At 52.4% G+C, this 13601-nt stretch overlaps 1 protein-coding gene across 3 annotated transcripts; it reads right to left on the bottom strand.

Annotated features, from left to right (window-relative positions):
* Positions 1-6149: 6149 nt before the first annotated feature.
* On the bottom strand, positions 6150-12498 carry SMUG1 (single-strand-selective monofunctional uracil-DNA glycosylase 1; the record flags this gene model as incomplete). 3 transcript variants are annotated; one of them, XM_082665871.1, is made up of 3 exons in its annotated part: positions 6150-7584; positions 8617-8915; positions 12466-12498. In XM_082665871.1, 2 exons carry the CDS (start codon positions 8902-8904, stop codon positions 7057-7059), a joined length of 816 nt encoding a protein of 271 aa, XP_082521997.1. In that variant the 3' UTR covers positions 6150-7056. The 3 variants fall into 3 exon arrangements, with proteins under 3 accessions (XP_082521997.1, XP_082521998.1, XP_082521999.1); XM_082665872.1 differs by having other exon boundaries at positions 8617-11151; positions 12466-12496; XM_082665873.1 differs by lacking the exon at positions 12466-12498 and adding an exon at positions 11730-11799.
* Between the last annotated feature and the right edge of the window lie 1103 nt (positions 12499-13601).

Below are 13601 nucleotides of genomic sequence, written 5' to 3' on the forward strand. Positions count from 1 at the left end.
AAATCTGTATTCCGAGTCACAGATTGCAGCGCACCCCCTCCCTACCTCCTCCCCCAGCCCGACGGCTCCCCTCTGCGTTTGGGGTCCTTCTTCTGTTCCCCCCGCCCAAACGGAGCCAGAGGACACTCAGAAAGACACAAGTCCCCGGAAGATGCGTGAAAAGGCAGGGGCTACATAAAAAGACTCCAGACGCACAGAGGCCCAACGGCAGCAAAAATGGGTCACACTGAATTACACGAGTGTCCATCTGGGAGATTTTTCAAAATGCAGAGACAAGGAAGATCCCCAGGGATCACAAAAGTACACAAATGCATGTAATACACTGGAGACCCACGCTCTGTAGGGAACACATCACCGTACCCCTTGGAATGGTTCTTATGAAGTGACACGACCACACAGGGGGACAAGATCTTGCTAACTCAGTGACTTTCACAGCCCTTCCTAAAGCTAGGTAAGGAGTAAAACACACGTTCACTCTCACACTCACAGCCACCATCACACCCCAATCGCTCCACTGCGGTGCCTTTCCACGGCTGGAAGGCAAACCCTTTCTTCAAAGACTTGTTCCTCTCCCAGTGCACAGCAGAAGGCATCATCGGATGAGGTTCTGAGAGGCCACTGCATCAGTCATCAAGTTTCCTAAAACCGAACAAAGAAACAAAACTGAGCCAACATCACAACAGGTAGGCTTGAGGACAGACACGGGGAAGGCCTTCCTCAGAAGACAAAGTTTGAGATCCCAAGGGGTGAGACTGGGCTTCTCCCCTATCAACTGCAATAAGAGACCCATTTCTGCAGCCTGGACCAGGAGTCAGCACCATCAAGGTAGATGGAAGGACAAAATGACCTGCTGAGGCATGTCCCCCACACACTCCCAACCAGCCGACAGGGAATTGCTGGCCTGAAATGATCAGGGTCAAGATGCTTCAATTAATGAAAATGGAAATGGCAACCCGGCTTGGCGCAGGCCACCATGGAGGACTGTTCTGGGCTCTCAGCCACCCCCTCTGTGAGCTGGGCATAGAGACTGACATCAGGCTGAGATCCTTGAGGAGGAGTTAGGGGCAGAAGAACAGGCAAGAAGATGTGCAGGAAAATTCTATTGCAGTTGTTTTGTTTGTTTTGTTTTTGACAGAATGAGGGCCAAAACAAGGAGAGAGAAAAGAAAAAGGGAGAGAAAGTTTCCCCCAATACATAATTCAACCTTGACTGGTAAGCTTGGGCTGTGGCCAGGCTGGCATAAGGACCTCTGAAGAAGAAAGCAATTCAGCCTCCCCCAAAGCAATTTATTTCTGTATCACCTGATGGTCATAGCTGGGACGTTTATCCATGTGTCTAACCTCAATGTCTTATGCTCCCACTGAAATTATTTCCTTCTTTGGGGCATTAGGAAAAAATAGAAAACAGCTGGCCTACATCCTCCCAAACAGGAATATTTGGAGAATTGAGACCTAGTCTGGGCCGGGCCACAATCTCTATTCCCTCCCTCCATTCCACTCATCTTCTCTGCCCGGCAATGCCCAGGCTGAGTTTCTGGCCTTTTTTGCTTCAGCACCTGGACACCCCCTGACACAGCTATTGCTGTTTTCCATCCCAGAGGTTCACAGAACAAGAGATCAAAAAGGAAGCCCCATTTCCCATCTCCCATAGAGCCACGCCCAACACCTGGTTCCGGCCAATCCTGGCCCCTGAGCCCCTCCCCGCAACCTTGCAGTTGGGGCTGAGAAATTCTTGGGGCAATCTGACACCATTGGGTGTTCTCCTTTTCCGAACACCCATGCCATGGAGGTGGCAAGATTGAGCAAGTGATGAGAGAAGAACTTTCCAATCACTGCCCTCTCTCAGTGGCACACAGCCTCCTATCCACACTGAGGGCTAATCCCTTCCTCAGTCAGTGTGCCCAGAGCACTGTGTTTAGAACTTGCTCACAGCACGTTTTCTGTTTGATTTATACTATAATTATATGCTTGTATCTCCCAGCACCAGACAGTGAGCAACATGAAGGCAAAGAATCATCTAATTCACCTCTGTCACTCCCTACAGTGTCTAGCGTGGGGAATGGCACATAGCAGACATCAATAAATGTTTGTCAAACTGGGAAAGGAAAGTCAAGGACCACACAGTGGTCAAACTCAAGACTCAATCTTGGGTCTTCCCTGGTGGCTCAGTGGTTGAGAATCCGCCTGCCAGTGCAGGGGACATGGGTTCAATCCCTGGTCTGGGAAGATCCCACATGCCGCCGAGCAACTAAACCCGTGTGCCACAACTACTGAGCCTGCGCTCTAGAGCCCACGAGCCACAACTACTGAAGCCCACACGCCTAGAGCCCGGCTCCGCGACAAGAGAAGCCACCGCAATGAGAAGCCCGTGCACCACAACGAAGAGTAGCCCCCGCTCGCCGCAACTAGAGAAAGCCCGCGTGCAGCAACGAAGACCCAACACAGCCAAAAATAAATAAATAAATAAATTTATTTTTAAAAAGAGACTCAATCTTGCTTTAGGCCATCCTGTTTCAGTAAGAAAAAAAAACAGGAAGAGCCCCTTTCCTCCCCAACACACTCCATCCTGCAGGTCTCAGAAGCACTCCCACCCCAAGCACAGCTTGGTTTCTATCAAGTTGAGTGTGTGTAATTGTGTGCGTGTGTGTGCGCATACATACATGTTGGAGTGGGACCTTGAAGACCCCATCACTTCTCTGAACCGGAATTCGCGTCACCATCACTGGGCAAACACAACAAACTCTGGAGATACTCATGTTACTGGATGGGCACCCTGGGGTAGATCTCCAAACCCAGATGCGGGCACCCAGATGTGCATTCGTCCTGGACACCAACTTTGTGCCAGGTGTGGGGTTACATACGGGGAAGGGAATATGAGGCTCTCTCCTTGCCTTCAGGGCATCCAGGGCAATCCTGTCTTCACCTTGGCTGCATATCCACAGCACAAAGAGAAAAATAGATGCGAGGCTATACTTCAGACCTCCCTAATTAACATCTCTTAAAGTGGAGCTGGGATGCTTGCCTTTTTTAAAACCTCTACAGGTGAACTGATTCACAGTTCTATCCAACAGAACCTTCCAAGAGGATGGAATGTTCTGCATCTGCATCGTCCAGTCAGTAGCCACTAGCCACGTGTGGTTACTGAGCACTTGAAATACGGCAAGTGACTAGAGTTGAATTTTTTATTTTGCTTAATTTTAATTAAACAGCCACACATGGCTAGTGGCCAACATATCAGACTGCAAAACTCCTGATGATCCCAAATCACTTCAATTTGGCTTTAAAATACTTCTCACAACATTGTGTGTGTGTGTGGCGGGGGTGGGGGGTGTTGCCACGCCGTGCGGCTTGCAGGATCTTAGTTCCCTGACAAGGGATTGAACCCCGGCCCGGGCAGTGAAAGCACCTGAGTCCTAACCACTGGTCAGCCAGGGAATTCCCTTACAATATTGTTTGGTAGCAGCTGACATCACCATGCCCTTTGGCCCAGGAGAAAACAATGAGCTTCCCCTCCCTAAGGACACTCTCACATGTACTGAAGAAACTGTTCTAAAATGGATTGGGGGGTAGGGGCCAGTCTGGTATTTTAAGGCCTATTAGCCAGCTAAGCCACCACACCAGCCTCCATGCCCAGACTGGAGGAAAGGCATGGAGTACCCATTCGTTAGAGGTTGACATTGGTCAGGGAAGAAAAAGCGGTGACATGATTTTAGGTGCCTGTTATGGACTGATTTGTGACTCCCCCAAACTCCTACTGAAGCCAAGTTAAACGAGGTCATAAGGGTGGGTGGCACCTTAATGCAATATGACTGGTGTCCTTCTAAGAAGAGAGATATCAGGCAGGTGCACACAGAGAAAAGGCCATGAAGGGCACAGCGAGAAGGCAGCCACCTGCACACCCAGGAGAGAGGCCTCAGGGGAAATCAAACCTGCTGACATCTACATCTTGGACTTCTAGCCTCCAGCACTGTGAGAAAATAAATTGTTCAAGCCCCCCAGTCTGTGGCATTTTGTTATGGAAGCCCTAGCAGACTAACATGGTGCCCTTGGGAAAAAGCAGGCCCAGGACCCTATTCAGCCTCTCCCTGAAAAGATGCACCCCAAGAATTGAGGGCAACAACCCTCTAGAAGCCAGATCCAGCAGTGACTCTGACACACCTAAGCCTTCAAGTCATCATCTTGGTCACTACTATTCAAGAGCCTCTACGCACTGCCCAACGCTACCTCCACGACCTTGTGATTCTCACCCCAATGCTAGGCTTTCACCCCAACCAACTCTATCCCCCTGAGACATCTTCCCTACACACTAATCCCCTCCCTTCCCATTCCTGACCCCACTGCGCCTACACTGCCTCCTGTATGGCTTGCCCCTCCATCCCCCATCTGTTGGGTGTTTTAAGTGCATGTTCTGTGCATCTCACTTCCTTCACTGGACTGCAAATTCTCAAAGATTAGTCTAGCATTCAAGACCTTTCACAAGCTGGCCCCAACTTAGCTCTCCACCTTGTTCTCCCAACTGGGCCAAGTCAACATTAATCTACTCGCCAGCCCTTGAACAATGCTCTTCACTAAGCTCTCCAAAACTTTCCCAGTCTCTAAAGCCATCTGAAATGCCACCTCCTCCAGAAAGCTCTCCCTGACTACCTTGGCTAAATACATAAGAGAACAATGGCTCTTATCTCTGTGCAATTATTCCAGTGCCCAGTTCTAGTGCTCTAACTGGGGCAATAACTACTTAGAAAGAGAGGAAAGGAGTCTAAGGAACATGGGGGTGCAAAGCTGTAATGTAATTCTGACGCCAACCACCCGGAGTTAGCACAGACCCCTCAGGTTTAAGGGCAGAGCCCCCAACAAGACTGCCCTCACTGTAGATGCCAACTTCAAGTTTGGAGGTCCCCAGGCCACCTGCACTGCTGCCTAACTGGCTACAAATTCAAGGGTTCCCACACCCTCCTCAGGCTCGATAACTTGCTAGAATGACACAGAACTTAGGAAAGCACTCCACTTACAATTACAGTTTTATTATAAAGGATACAAATCAGGACCAGCCAAATGAAGAGACACATAATGCAAGATCTGGCAGGCTCCCAGTTTCCACGTCCTTTCTCCCAGAGTCAGGACACATCACCCTCCTGACACATCCATGTGTTCACCAACCAGGAAGCTCACTGAAGCTTCCATGTCCAGAGTCTTTATTAGGGTTTCATTATGCAGGCATAAGTGATTGAAATCATTGACCATGCGGCTGAGCTCAGCCTCAGTCCTGCCTCCTCTCTCTGGAGGGCAGGCTGATATCACCTGGCTTGAAGCCCCAGCCCTCTAATCACACTGTTGGTCTTTCGGGAATGGTCAGCCCTCCTGAGTCAAATTTCAGCATAACCTCAAGTGTGGTCTGAGGGTCCCACCATGGATGACAAACTCCCAGCACTTGGGAAATTCTGAGGATCTAGAGGCTCCCTCCCAAGAACCAAGAATGGAGGCCACTCAAATTACTTATTATACAATGGGGGGGACACGTATTAAAAATCTGATTTATTGGGCTTCCCTGGTGGCACAGTGGTTGAGAGTCCGCCTGCCGATGCAGGGGACACGGGTTCGTGCCCCGGTCCGGGAAGATCCCACATGCCGCGGAGCGGCTGGGCCCGTGAGCCACGGCTGCTGAGCCCGCGCGTCCGGAGCCTGTGCTCCGCAACGGGAGAGGACACAACAGTGAGAGGCCCACGTACCGCAAAAATAAATAAATAAATAAATAAATAAATAATCTTATTTGAGAGCTGGAGATGACCTGTCCTAGGAGCTAGAGTCCAACCATGTGTTCCTTATTAAGCTGGTCTCTGCCCCCAACTGAATTCACTCTCCCAGCCCTTACTAAAGGGGCAGCCATTCAGCAGACGTAAGAAATGAGTCAGCTGGAGATACCAGGTTCCCATCCACCCATCACAGTGCCCCAAGTAGCAGACAAACCACTGGACAGGGCCCTAACAGAGACCCTACAGCTTTGGCAAGGCAATTAGAGACTGTTCATACCACCCCCCGGTACCCAAGAGAACCCTTTGCAAACAGGAAGAGGTAAGAGATGGGAAAACATAAACCACCACCTTCTACACCTGACATGCAGGAGGGAAAAAGAGCCAACACAAAAGTGTTTAGGAGCTTTTAATGCTTAGACAGAAAAATCACAGGCTGGGTTTGTCATAACTCATTAGTCCATCTCTGGTGGGGCAAGAATCTGCCCATCACTCAGGCTACAGGTGGAGGCCCAGCCCCTACCTCCACCCGGGTCTTTGTGTCAGAGGGGCTTCCTGTGTAGTGCAGTGCAGTGCCTCCCCAACCTGGGGGCAAGAAAGCTAGAAAAGGTGTAAGGAGCACCCACGTGCCAGGCATTACGCAAGGCACTTTTAAGGGTTACCTCAGTTAATCCCCACACCAGCCCCATGAGGCAGGGACCCCATTTTATAGATGAGGATCCCGAGGCTTGGAGAGGTCAAGCAACTTGTCCAAAGTCATAAAGTTCACAAGTCTCAAAGCTGGGATGGAAATCCAGGTCTTCTGGCCGTTCCCACGCTGCCACACTGAATTGTCTCTCTCTGACGCAGCCTCAGTCTCCCATCAGAAGCTCACTCTCAGCAGCCATGACCCACGCTTTGTCCTGGTCCCTGTGAGGCAAGGGGTGAGCTGAAGGAAGCCATTCTAGGACGGGTGGGGATCCTGGCAGAAGCTTTTCTCTAAAACGGCAAATATGACCTCGGAAGTCACTGTTCAGGTCACTCTCCGCCGAAGAGAGGCTCCAGGGAAACACTGAGGTGGAGCAGTTTGCAGGTGCTGGCTCTCTGTGGAGCTGGGTACCACAGACCAAAGAAGCAACGCTCAAAGGAAGGTGAGGCGGGCAGGAATCGGGAGGGCAAGCAGGAGTAGTGTCCAAACTGCCGCGGCAGGTCCTAGCAACCAGGGAGCCGAGGGGGACCTTTTCGCTCCAGTCCAGGAGGCACGCGGCCATCTGCTTGCCCCGAAGGACCCAGGGGACCTTGAACACATCCTGTGCAGGCCGCAGGGGCGCTCACTTCGTTAACAGCGGCAGCAGCCCCAGCTCGTTCAGTCTCTCCTTGGCCACCACCTCCCAGCCCTTGTTGGCCTGCGGGTTGCGAGGGGACGGGTGCAGGAGCCCCTCCACCTGGACCTCGGGCATCAGGCTGGCCAGAGCTCGCCGCGCCCGCTGCTCGGCCAGGCGGCCCACGCCCACCACCAGCCTCACCCCCAGCAGCTGCACCTGCCGGCACAGGGCCGCATCACAGACCCCAAGGAGCTGTTCTCGCTGCTTGGCCGGCAGCTCGGCGGGGGTGAGGTTGCGGCCGCTGGGAGCCAGGAGGAGCAGAGGACACAGGTTGTGGACGAAACAGTGACGAAAGAAGACCTCGGGCTGTCCACAGAGGTTCCGGAAAAAGCCCCAGAACCGGGCACCACTCACCTCGGACTGAGGGCACTCCAGCCCCAGCACTGGTCGCTTGGGGTGCTCTTGGGGAGGGGTCTGCACAGGCCCCCCAATGCCCAACCAGTCCCGGACTACACTCACCTCCCCAAAGGGCACCTGTGGGGAAGGAGAGACACACCAGGGCTTCAGACTGGAGAACTGACGCCTGGGCTCTGCACCAACCAGCCCCCTCCACCCTCCAAGAGGATCTAGCTGCACCCCACTCACCCCCCACTCCAACCACCTTCACCCAAGGGCCTGAGACAAGGATTCCTGGCCCTTGGTTTGAGCCTGTCCCTCTTTCTCCAATTGTTCGTGTGGCTTGCGGTCCAGGAGGATCTATTTGTTTGCCTCTACCCCACGAGCCTTTGGGACCAGGTACAGGAAGCACATGGGGGATATGTGGTCCCACACAGGGCGTGATGGGTAGCAGGGGGGACAGACAGATGGCCCGAGACAGAAAGGCGGCCAGAGCTAGAGGAGGCACAAGGACAGGGCTGACCACTGCTCTCTGGGTGCCCTCTCAGCCCAAGCCTCAAGCTGTCGTTTCCATCGATCATCATGGATCACCTTTCAGCCCCCAGTTGGGATCAATAAAAGCAATTGAGCCTCCTGCCCTGAAGCCTCTTCCCCTCCCCCACCTGCCGAGCACCCGCACGGAGGGGCAGTCACTCATCTGGAGGTCTGCAAGGGAAGCAGGCAGGCCCTGGAGTCTGCTCTGTTCCGAAGCTCTCCTCAAGCTGAGAAGCAGAACCCGGGTTGCCGGAAAGTCCTGCATCTCTTTCCTACCCACCCCAGTCAACCCGTCTCCCCACGGACCCCATAAGTCCTGGTCCCTCTCCTGAACTCAAGCACGCTCTAGGGAGAGGGGAGATCCGGCAGGGTAAGGAAAGGATGGGGCTGGCGGAAGGAAGGGCTCTCAGAGGCAATTAGTGGACAGCTCACAGGGGAAGCGGAACTACCATTAATGTGCTTGGTTAACTAGGGGCAGCGAGGCCGGGAGAGTGTCTGAGACCACAGGAGCCAGTGTGTGGGGCGGGGGGGCCCACACACGTCCACAGCCGCGCACAGGCTCCCCACAGCCCGCGCAGCCAAGCATCCACCCTGAAGCCTCCCCCTCCACCCAACAGAGGAAGCCGACCTCTTTACCCCAGTCTGGGCCATGCCAAAGGGTCCTGGGTTCATGCCCAAGAAGAGCACTTGCTTGGGCCCCTGGCAGTAGCGGGTCACGTAGCTGCGATGCGGCTCCCACGCATACTCCACAGGATTGTAGATGACGCCCACGGGCTCAGAAAACTGCAGCTGCTTCAGCTCAGCATTAAGCCGGAGCTCCTCCTCCAAGAAGCCCTCAGCCGAGCTTCGAGGGGAGGGCTGGGGCTCCACCAGAGCACCCCCCTCACAGAGGGGCCCTGGCGGGAAAGCCTGGGGCACAGCCATGACACTGTCACCTGGAAAAGAGATGGACAGAGGCCCCAACAGCCCCAGTCATAGCGTGGGAGGGATCCAGGCTGGCCAGGGCCCCTACTACCACTTCCTGGGCTCAGAAGAGACTGTCGGGCTTCCCTGGTGGCGCAGTGGTTGAGAGTCCGCCTGCCGATGCAGGGGACACGGGTTCGTGCCCCAGTATGGGAAGATCCCACGTGCCGCGGAGCGGCTGGGCCCGTGAGCCATGGCCGCTGAGCCTGCGCGTCTGGAGCCTGTGCTCCACAATGGGAGAGGCCACAGCAGTGAGAGGCCCGCGTACCGCAAAAAAAAGTAAAAAAAGAAGAGACTGTCAGTCACCCCCAGCCTCCAGGCAAGCTCTCGCTCATCTCAGCTCCTGGTAATGAAGGGCCCTTCCTCTTCTGGATTCAAGTATCCTCTCTCTTTATATATTACCTGGTGAGCACAACCCATAACCACCAACCATCCCCCACTCCAAACCTCCTTTCCATCAGGCACAGGTTTTGAGTCACTGGTTCCTAGGCCACGCCTAGGTTTTCAATAAATATTTACATGGCAAACTTGCAGCACCTAAAACAAGCCCAGCCAGGAGGGACTGTGTCCTGGAAACCAATGTGCTAAAGGGTGGGATGCAGGTGCACAGCCACAGCCCAGAGACTAATTACAGAGCGGATTACAGTAGCTTCCAGGTGGTGAGCAACTGCTCCGTGCCAGGTACCCCTCACTGATGTGCACGACAACCCCACGAGGTGGGTATTACTGTTCCCACGTTACAGGGGAGAGAACTGAGGCTTAGCAAGATCAAGCAACGTGCCCAGGGTCACGCACTTGGCAAATAACGAAGCTGGGATTTGAACCCAAACCATCTGACTCAAGGCTGTGCGCATCACCACCCACACCCATCTCGCTTTAGACGGTTCCATCGGCCACCCTAATTCTACAACCCCGCAACCACAGCCCAGCTTCTTGCCCACGTTCAAGAATCCTCAGTGGTGAGTGAGACGATTACCAGACTCACACTAGACTCCTACAAGCTAGGTAACCCTGGCCAGAGCCTCAGGTCTCCTCACCCAAATACTAAGAAAAACAATATCCACCTAACAATATTGATATAAGAAATGGAATGAGATATTGTGTGTAAAGGGCGGCCCGGGGGAGGTAAAAGGGGAAGGGAAGAGGATGAGGAAGAGGGAAGGGGGGAAGCAGGAAGAGGGAGCACCCCAGCGAGCTCTGTAACCCACAGAGGCCATTCCTTCCAATCTTCCTTCTAATCACTCCCATGCAAACCCAGTGGTCCAAACTGACCTTTCCATTCACACTTTCAAAACGCCCTTCCTACCTCAGCTCCCCAAACCTTGCACATGCTATTTCTACAAACCCAATTTTTCACAGACTCCTTGAGTGAAGCAGGACTGTGAGTCCCTTACCCCTCCACACATCCAAATCATACATCCCCTTCCAGATGCAGCTCCAACTATCCCTTTGGTAAAGCCGTCCCTCTTCAGGATGCTGCACCATTTGCTGTACCTTCCCAGCCTCGCCCAACCCAAGTACGGCTGGTGTGAGGCCTGGGAATCTGTATTTTAAACAGGCTTCTTCAAGTGATGCTGATTGTTGGTGACGGCTGAGAACCACTGCACGTCACCATGGTTAGCTGCTTCTTCATGAATTCACACCTGGCCTCTCAGACTAGACTTGAGGCAGATCAGAGAGGAGACCCTGTTTAATTTTCCTCCATAGCTCCAAGGTCCTAGCTTTTATTAGGCAGTCAACAAACACCTGCTCAGCTGTATCCATACCATCTTTTTTCAATCCTGTTTAAAACTACCTTCTGGGAGTTCCTGGTGGCCTAGTGGTTAGGATTCCGGGCTTTCATTGCCATGGACCAGGTTCAATCCCTGATTGGGGAACTGAGATCCTGCAAGCTGTGCAACACGGCCAAAATAAATTTAAAAATAAATAAAACTACCTTCTACCCAGGAGCCTTTCCTGATGGACTCCTCTCCACTTCTACATCCTGAGTCCACTCAAGGCTCAGCTGCCTGCTTTGCCCTCTGCTTGCTTCTGAGGGCTTGCCAGGCTCTGGCATGTTTCCATCACATCTGGGCCTCCCACAGGGCAGGGACCATGGTTCTTCTCCCTCTCAACCCCTTGCCCAGGTCAAGAGTAACCTCTTCCCCGAGATGGGACCTCAAGGTTGACACAACAGCTTGATCCATCAACCTGTTCTCTGACCCTAGCCTAGAGAAAGTGGGAGAAAGAGAGAGAAAAAATCTTAAATCAACTATACCCCAATATAAAATAAAAATTTAAAAAAAAATCAGGGCCAAACTTAGGAAATCCTTCCCTAGACTGATCTCAGAAGTCTTTAACTGATCTGTCTGGGTGGCTACCCACGGCCAATTGAACTCAAACAAAAGCTGAGAAGGGAGCTGCGGAGAACTCAATAGTCTCAGGGGCCCTTGATTTGCATCTCCCCACACAGTGCCAACATTAGTAGGTTGGCTGCTCCAAGTCTGGAACCTCTCTCAGGCCTTAAGTTGAGCCTACCTTTGATCTTTAGGGACCCATGCTGAAGACAGCAAGGCTGGGGGTACACAAAACAGTGACAAGGTCTTATTTTCAGTGTTCCAGAATTTCAAAGCCTGACCGGATGGCAAGAGCTGCAGGCTATGTGTCAACTGACTCAAATTCTAGTCCTGGTTTTATCTCTAGGGTTCTCTTAAGTCATTTACCTCTCTTCTCTATGAAATAATTCCATCCAACCTACCACCAGCTGTTAACTTATTTATACTTTTCAATATTTATGAGTCTCTTACATGAGAGGCACTGTGGTAGTCTCCTGGTGGGGAAGAAGTCCAAAATGAATAAAATGTAAGCCAGGTTCATAAATGACTGTGACAAGACAGATAAACAATTGTTATACACTGTGATTCCAGCTTTAATGTCCTGAACAAAACACCATGAAAGCCCACCAAAGGAGAAACTTAGATGTCCTATCGAAAGTCACCCAGGGCCACAGACTTAAGAAAGGCAGATACTTTCTAAATGACAGTGCCATATTACATTAAGTGCGAAGGAAATGGAGGGTGACCCACCGATACGTCTGGCCACCCAGGCTCTCTGACACTAAACACAGCAAGTGCAGAAGGAATCCAAGACACTATCCACTCCCCTGTCCCTTGGGGGCACTCCAGGAATCCACAGGGACAATCAACAAATCCTTAAACCAATAATGATAACAATAATAATAATGGAGCATGGACCCCGAAACAACATTTCAGCTCTCCTCCTAGTTCCGAGGGGGCTGACGGCTAAGCTCCACAAGAAATCTCGACCTCCGCCCGCGGGCTCCGCCCGACGGGAAAGCCTCGTCTCCGCAGGCCTTCCGGGCGGCTCCATGGGCTCGGCTCTCCCTGCGCCGGGCGAGCCCCTGACGGAGCGAGGGGCCCCGAAACACAGACACCCCGACTCCCCGCCTGCCACCCACGGGGAGCCCGTGGAGCTCCCAGCCCGCCCCCAAAGCCCCAAGTTCCCAGACTCCCACTTCCCTACCTGGTCCAGCGCCCCATCCGGTTTCCGGTTCCTTTCCCCCGCCCCTGGGCGCGGAGGGCTGTGGGAATTGTAGTCTACTTTGTTTAGGGAAGGCGATTGGCGTAGCTACGGCCACTTCCGCCGGAAATACTAAAATTCCCGGAAGGTGTGCTAAATTAGCCCTAAGTGACGCTGGGGATTGTAGTTTATTCTTTACAGCGGGGCTAAATTCTGCAGACTTGAGAAGTGAGAAGCCAAGCTCTGTAAGGATCTTGGAGATCCTTTCTAGCCGTAAAGGGCATCACCTTTCCAAAAGTTCATCCACAACACTTTTCCCAAAGGAATTGTCAATCAAGGAGCTTCAACTATCCGCAGTCTCTCAACTCACCTGAGGGTATTAACAACGGCTACAGACCATTTCTAGCCCTCCTTCTGCCCCAGGTATAAGAGACCTCTCCTTTGCAGCTCTCCAAGGACTGTATATAGAACAACCACGGAGGCACTTCTGGCATCTCTAACAACTCCTTAGTAATGACTTTGAGACTCTTGCATCCCCCATTACTGTCCAAACCCCTGTCTCCATGGCTTTACCATTTCAGTTCTCTCCCTACTCTGCTCTGCTGTCTACCCAGCTCTATGACCTCCCATCCTTCCCAATCCTCCCCCTCGAATACTCTGTCCAGCACACCTTCCTAGACCAATATCATGGCCTCATCTAACAGTTCATTCCCTCCCACCTCCCCAACCCAATACTAATATCCAAAGCTGTCCCACTCCTGGCTTTGTTCTTGTCCTGTCTCTGGATCTGTTTCTGTGTCTTGACTATAATATTTTCATTAGACTGTAAACACCATAAGGCCTGTTATCTTGTAGATTCCTCCCATCCCCCTGCCCTGAATACTCCAGCACAGCCATGACTGAGACCAGGGAAAGCAGTCTCCCTGCAGGTGGAGACCAATGAATCCCAGAACAGGAAGAGGTGAGAGAACAAGGATGCTACCCCCTTCCCTAGCCTCCCCTGCTCTCCTACCAGCAGACAAAAACTTAAAGGATGCAGGAGGAGCTTCAGGGAACTGTGAGCAGTGAGCCTCTGAACCACAGGTGAGAAACCACCCCTACCCTGGCAAGACTTCGGAAACTGAATTAATCATCCACCT

Source organism: Grampus griseus, assembly GCF_964374135.1.
Source record: "Grampus griseus genome assembly, chromosome: 11".
Classification (NCBI taxonomy): domain Eukaryota; kingdom Metazoa; phylum Chordata; class Mammalia; order Artiodactyla; family Delphinidae; genus Grampus; species Grampus griseus.